Source organism: Rhinatrema bivittatum, chromosome 6 (genome assembly GCF_901001135.1).
Source record: "Rhinatrema bivittatum chromosome 6, aRhiBiv1.1, whole genome shotgun sequence".
NCBI classification, from domain to species: domain Eukaryota; kingdom Metazoa; phylum Chordata; class Amphibia; order Gymnophiona; family Rhinatrematidae; genus Rhinatrema; species Rhinatrema bivittatum.
The window spans coordinates 215,950,462-215,956,461 of NC_042620.1; the positions used below are offsets into that span (position 1 = coordinate 215,950,462).

The 6,000-nt window shown below is 43.7% G+C and overlaps 1 protein-coding gene across 1 annotated transcript in view; it reads left to right on the forward strand.

Moving 5' to 3' along the window:
• Window positions 1-6,000, forward strand: part of LOC115093992 (uncharacterized protein CXorf21-like) — a 41,657-nt gene extending 35,657 nt beyond the window's left edge. The window contains exon 2 of the mRNA XM_029606548.1: window positions 4,681-6,000. Within this exon, the coding sequence (XP_029462408.1) occupies window positions 4,716-5,618 (903 nt within the window). The 5' untranslated portion in view covers window positions 4,681-4,715 and the 3' untranslated portion in view covers window positions 5,619-6,000. The remainder of the gene's footprint in view (window positions 1-4,680) is intronic.

Below are 6,000 nucleotides of genomic sequence, written 5' to 3' on the forward strand. Positions count from 1 at the left end.
CTTTTTTTTAGGCGATTTTATACTTTAAGAACAGTCAATGAGGTTCTGGCTGGGTTCCTTTTTTCTTCCCACGTCTTGAGGGCTATGTCCAAGATTCCTCTCAATCTCCTACCATATAGCAACTCAAAAGGGGAAAACCCCATCTACCTCTGTGACACTTCACAGATTGCAAACAGCACATAGGGTAGCAGTGCATCCCAATTCTTGCCATCTTCATCCACAAATTTCCTCAACATTTGTTTGAATGTCTGATTGATGTGCTCAACGAGGCCATCAGTCTGTGGGTAATAAAAACACTGCATACCTTGATGTATCTTGAGAAAGTTGCAGAGCTGTTTCATTACCTTTGATACAAATGGGGTTCCCTGATCCGTCAGTATCTTCTTGGGCAGCCCAAGTTGCAAAAAAAACAAAAAACCCACTCCATTAGGGCAGTTGCCACTGTCAGGATTTTCATATTCCGTAGCAGTACTACTCCGGATATCTTGTGGCATAATCAAGAATGAAGAGGATGTACTTATTTCGAGTAGATCTCTTTAGTGGTCCCACAAGTTCTATGCCCACCATTTTAAAAGGGGTCTTGATTATGGGCATTGGTGTAAGAGATGCTGCCCATATGCTGACAGGCTTTGTGAGTTGGCAGGTAGAGCAGGACTAGCAATACAACTGGACCTGTTTATGTAGGCCCAGCCAATAGAACAGTGCCAATAATTTCTTGAGTCTTTTCCTCCCTTAGGTGACCCACTAGAAGGTGGATATGTGCTAGCTGCATGACCTTCTGGCAATATGGTTTGGTAACTAGGAGTTTTTCTATCAAATTCCCCCTCCACACTTCCCTTTCTGATTTGATAAAGGTCCCCTTTCATCACGGATGGCCGGATTTTAAATGCCCTGCACGCCGGCACGCCTATTTTGCATAGGCCGCCGGCGCGCGCAGAGCCCCGGGACGCGCGTAAGTCCCAGGGCTTTGTAAAAGGGGCGTGTCGGGGGTGTGTCCTAAATTGACACAGTGTTGCGGGGGGCAGGCCCGGGGGTGTGGCGCCGGCCCGGGGGCATGGTCGAGGCCTCCGGACCAGCCCCCGGGTTGGGTGATGGCACGCCAGCAGCCCGCTGGCGCGCGCAGATTTACATCTGCTTTTAGCAGGCGTAAATCGTGCAACAAAGGTAAGGGGGGGTTTAGATAGGGGAAGGGAGGGGAAGGCGAAGGAAAGTTCCCTCCGAGGCCGCTCCGAAATCGGAGCGGCCTCGGAGGGAACAGGCAGCGCGCGCTGGGCTCGGCGCGCGTAGGTTGCACAAATGTGCACCCCCTTGCGCGCGCCGACCTCGGATTTTATAAGATATGCGCGTATCTTATAAAATCCAGCGTACTTTTGTTCGCGCCTGGTGCGTGAACAAAAGTACGCGCTCGCGCAAAATTATAAAATCTACCCCAAAATAAGGAGGAATAGGTTCTGTAACCTGCACTCCAGGGACTAGATTTCCGTTTCACCCTTTGTACATGCTACTGGGCCCACTTAAAGGACTCATCCTCCCTCTGGGCTCGCCTTTTCACACTAAAAAGGAGCCAGGTAAGATATTCTGGGTGGGTTGCTGTTCTTCCCCTGACTCCAACCCTTCCAATCCAGCTGCCTCTAAATTAGCAGCATAATTGTATTTGTCCTGTCAGCATTGCCTCTGGGACTTAAGGAGTCTTAGAGTCTTTATGAAACAGATCTGGATCATCTAAAGGAAAAGAGTTCTGGAAACTCCAACTCTTCATTGTTAGGGCTGGATGAACCCATTGTGAGCTGGTTCCAGACGCTCTTAAAGTTTGGACAGTCCTGTCCTATCACAATGGGGTAGGGTAGCCAAGAACTCCCATCTCAATTTTGTCTTGGCTGACTGGAGTCTTCAATTGTACCTGGCTTGTTGGATACTGCCATTGGTCTCTGTGGATGCATGCCAGAGTCACTACTCTGTCATAGTCAATCTGGACTTGCTTCCTTAACTCTTCTGAAATGAGTTTTCACACTCCCAGAGTCCACTAATTCCTGGGCTGGTACACTATCTAGATCAACCACAAAAGTAGACACTCCTTGGCTGGGAATATCCACAAAATTACAAAAATGTGGGGCCATGACATTAACATCCATTTGTTCATCTTCCCTGTGGGGACAGTCTCTGGTAAAATGGCATCTTTCTCCACAGCTGAAATCATGGCAGTCCGGCTGAGGTTTGTGGTGAAAAGTCCGGCTAGACCTGTGCTACTGGTTGTTGGAGCATCTGACTCTTAGGACTCTTTCATCCTCCACCTGGATCTGGTGGTCTTCCCTGAATCCATGGCTATTCAGGGATGGACTGTGCTTGGTAATAAGCCACTGCCATTTTCAATGCCGTCTCTAGCTTAAGATTTGGGTGTCTGCACACCCACTACCACATACAGCATTCTAGGCCATGTTGGAATTGTTCCAGCAAAACCGTATTGGCTACTTCCACCCTGGTCTTCCCTTCTATGTGCAGCTACTTCCAAGCCACATCCTTAAGTTGGTGGAAAAGGTTCCAAGGATTCTTCTCTGGTTGAAGGATTCCTTGATGAAATCACTGTCAGTAGGCTTCTGGGGTGAGTCCTGCTCTACAATGGCTGCTTTGACTTCCTGATGTGTGGCCCTCCCCTTCCAGATTGGCAGTCTAGAAGGCCTCTCGAGTAGATTCTCCAGATCGGTTATCCAACTATCTTCTGGTCAGCCTACCAATCAAGCAGCCTGTTCAAAATTCTTCAAGAAACAATCGGGGGTCTTCTCAAGTACAAATGGCAAAAAGGAAGATGGCTACTGCTATTACTAGCAACAGTAGCATGGAATAGACTTAGTTTCTGGGTACTTGCCAGGTTCTTATGGCCTGAATTGGCCACTGTTGGAAACATGATGCTGGGCTTGATAGACCCTTGGTCTGATCCAGTATGGCATGTTCTTATGTTCCTAGGCCTGGTCACAGTGGTTTGCATGACCTGTGCTACCTGGGTAAGCACTGTGTTTTGCTAGATGTTTTTCTTGCAGCACCTGCGGCTGGGCAATTTAGGTTTGTAGGGTGTTCTGCAGTTGCTGCTGCCCTGCAGAAAGGACCTGAATCACTTGTTCCATCTTCCCTGCTTCTGAGCTTCCTCCAAACTGGGTATCTCTCCGGAGAAATGTGAGGAGGAAAAAAAAAACAAAACACAAAAAAACCCTGCTGGCTTGTTCGGCCCTGACTCACTGCATGAACCCCGACTGCACAGGTGGGGTGCCCCCTTAAGAACATGCCATACTGGGTCAGACCAAGGGTCCATCAAGCCCAGCATCCTGTTTCCAACAGAGGCCAAACCAGGCCAGAAGAACCTGACAATTACCCCAAAACTAAGAAGATCCCATGCTACTGATGCAATTAATAGCAGTGGCTATTTCCTAAGGAAAAACTTGATTAATAGCAGTTAATGGACTTCTCCTCCAAGAACTTAAACAATCCTTTTTTAAACACAGCTACACTAACTGCACGAACCACATCCTCTGGCAACAAATTCCAGAGTTTTATTGTGCATTGAATGAAAAATAATTTTCTCCGATTAGTTTTAAATGTGCTACTTGCTAACTTCTATTATTCGAAAGTGTAAATAACCTTTGGCCTGTTGTAGCTTCAGCTGGGGGGGGGGGTACGGGGACTGGGAGGCTCCAGAAAAAGAGAAAACAAATCTCTGCAGATGTTTTTCTTTTTTCCACTGCTTCCACCATATGTGGTAAAGTGACCAGTTGTGGCTTTGAAATCAGCCAAGAGAAATAAGGAGGCAGAATCTGGGTGTTTCCTAGGTGCAGTGTATTTACAGTGAGAAAGCCAAAAATCAAACTAATGCAGCTAACTTCAGGTAACACACAGTCCTTAAAACATAGCAGGTCTTTGTGTAGGCTGGGTCTCTGCCTGCTCACCAGGGCTTGTCTAACTCTTCTGGGCTCTGCATCCTTATGCTAGGCTGAAGGTATCCTCCCTGGGCCCAGAATCCCTTGATGGGTTGAGGCCTAAGGAGGACTGGGCAGACAACCATAGCTGTCCTCCTTCAGGTGGTCTAAGTGAGTTTTCTATAGGTGTATTCACAAATGTATCAAAATAACCAAAATCCATGTTTGTAAACCATAAAAACATTAATGAGCAGTGTATATTTAGCCCCCATTTCTGATATACTAAGCAACAGTGAGTGGATTGAACATGGATGTTTCAGTGAGTAAATATGTCTAATGTGATCTTAAGATTGATACAGTTCTAGAGTAAGCTATGTGCTGTTTTTTTGCACATAATTTTGCTTTTGCAAAGCTGGTTGCAAAAATTATGCAAAATATCACTAATGAACAAAAGTTATTCAAAGCAGATTGGTGATTTTTGCCATAGCAAAATTGCCACTTTATGCCAATTTCCACAAAATGTAACTACACATCAGGGAGCTATAGTTAAGGGTATTTTTTTGTCTGGGATATTGCATGGGTCTTATTGTAAAAAAAAAAAAAAAAAATTCATGTGAAAAAATTTGAATCATGTTTAAATGAGTCTGTATCGCAAGAAGAAAAATCAGGTAGTACCAAATCATTCCTGCGAATGCACATCTTCTTCCTTGTCTGTAAAGTAAACATTTAGGCTATTAGTTCTTGTTTTCTTATAATGCTTCTGTTGTATTTCCAGGAATCTTCTCTGTTCATCCTTCAGTACTGATAAGCATGTTAGCAGAAGGCTTCCTCACTGGATTCCAATATGAGGAAGGGAAATACAGAGGAAAACATAAGAAACACAATTGTAAGAAAAAAAGAAAAGATAACGAGAAGCAGGAGACCTGGAAAGATCAACTTGTCGATGCATCAGCAAGTGATGAAGTGGAAAAGCAAAATAAATCAACTGCAAGAGGAAATTTATTGGGATATATTAAAGATCAGCAAGGGCGGAGGCCTGAAGATGAGCAGCGAGTTCCAGCAAGAGAACAAATATCTTCTCCTGCTCTACAGATAGTAAGACGGGACAGAAACAATGAAAACCTGTTAGACCTTTACACATCCTGGTCATGCACGAGCATTTACAAAAACTATCCTGACTTGCACATCGGAGGGGACCATATAGGGAACATAAGCGATTCAGGTTGTATTTTGGATCATGAATGTGAGATCTCTGAAGGTCCTGTTTTGCTTTCCATAGATATACCACTTGGGCATTCACCTTGTAGCAAGCCTTTAGAAAAACCATCAATAATAAAATTGCTGCAAGGTGACGAAAACAGAGACCGGAGTTTCATGCTTCAGAATCGGCCATTTTCCAACTCTATGCTCAATTGCTACATGGAAAAACATGTGGATGAACTCTACAAGCAGTACTTTGAAGAAAACCTGACCATGTGTGGCTCACCATCAAGTCTGCTGCTGAACAATGCAGCCCAAATAAGTTTACAAATATCACAAGAGCAAAATATGGAAGCCTGCAGAGCTAGAGATATGCTGCTACACCATTTGCGTAGTGCGGCTAGCAAAAACAGCTCTGAATTTACCACGCCGGTTTTACAGATATCAAACTTTGAAGGCAAGAATTCAGATTCTTTTGCAAAAAAGATATCTAGGGTAAAGCAGGCTCAGTAAAAGAAAATAAAAGAAAGAAAAATATGCTTTTTAATATTCTACCAATCTATATTCATTTTAATTTGGAATATGGACAAGAAATCAAGCACTAACTAATCAAAGTATTAATTTTAAATAGTTTATGTCTAATAAATGCTTGTGGCAAAGTACATTGATGACAAATGTCACCTTAGATGACAGGCTGTAATTTAAATATATTGCTTCACAAACTCATTTTAATGTTTATAGACATGACTATGTTCATCAAGAATACCTGTATATAGTGCTAATATATTGGAAAAAGCACTGCTTACTATCCTACTACTACAATCATTCCTCAAGTTCAAATTAAATATACCACTACCAACTGTAAGATGAATAAAGAAATTGCCAAAAATGTTAT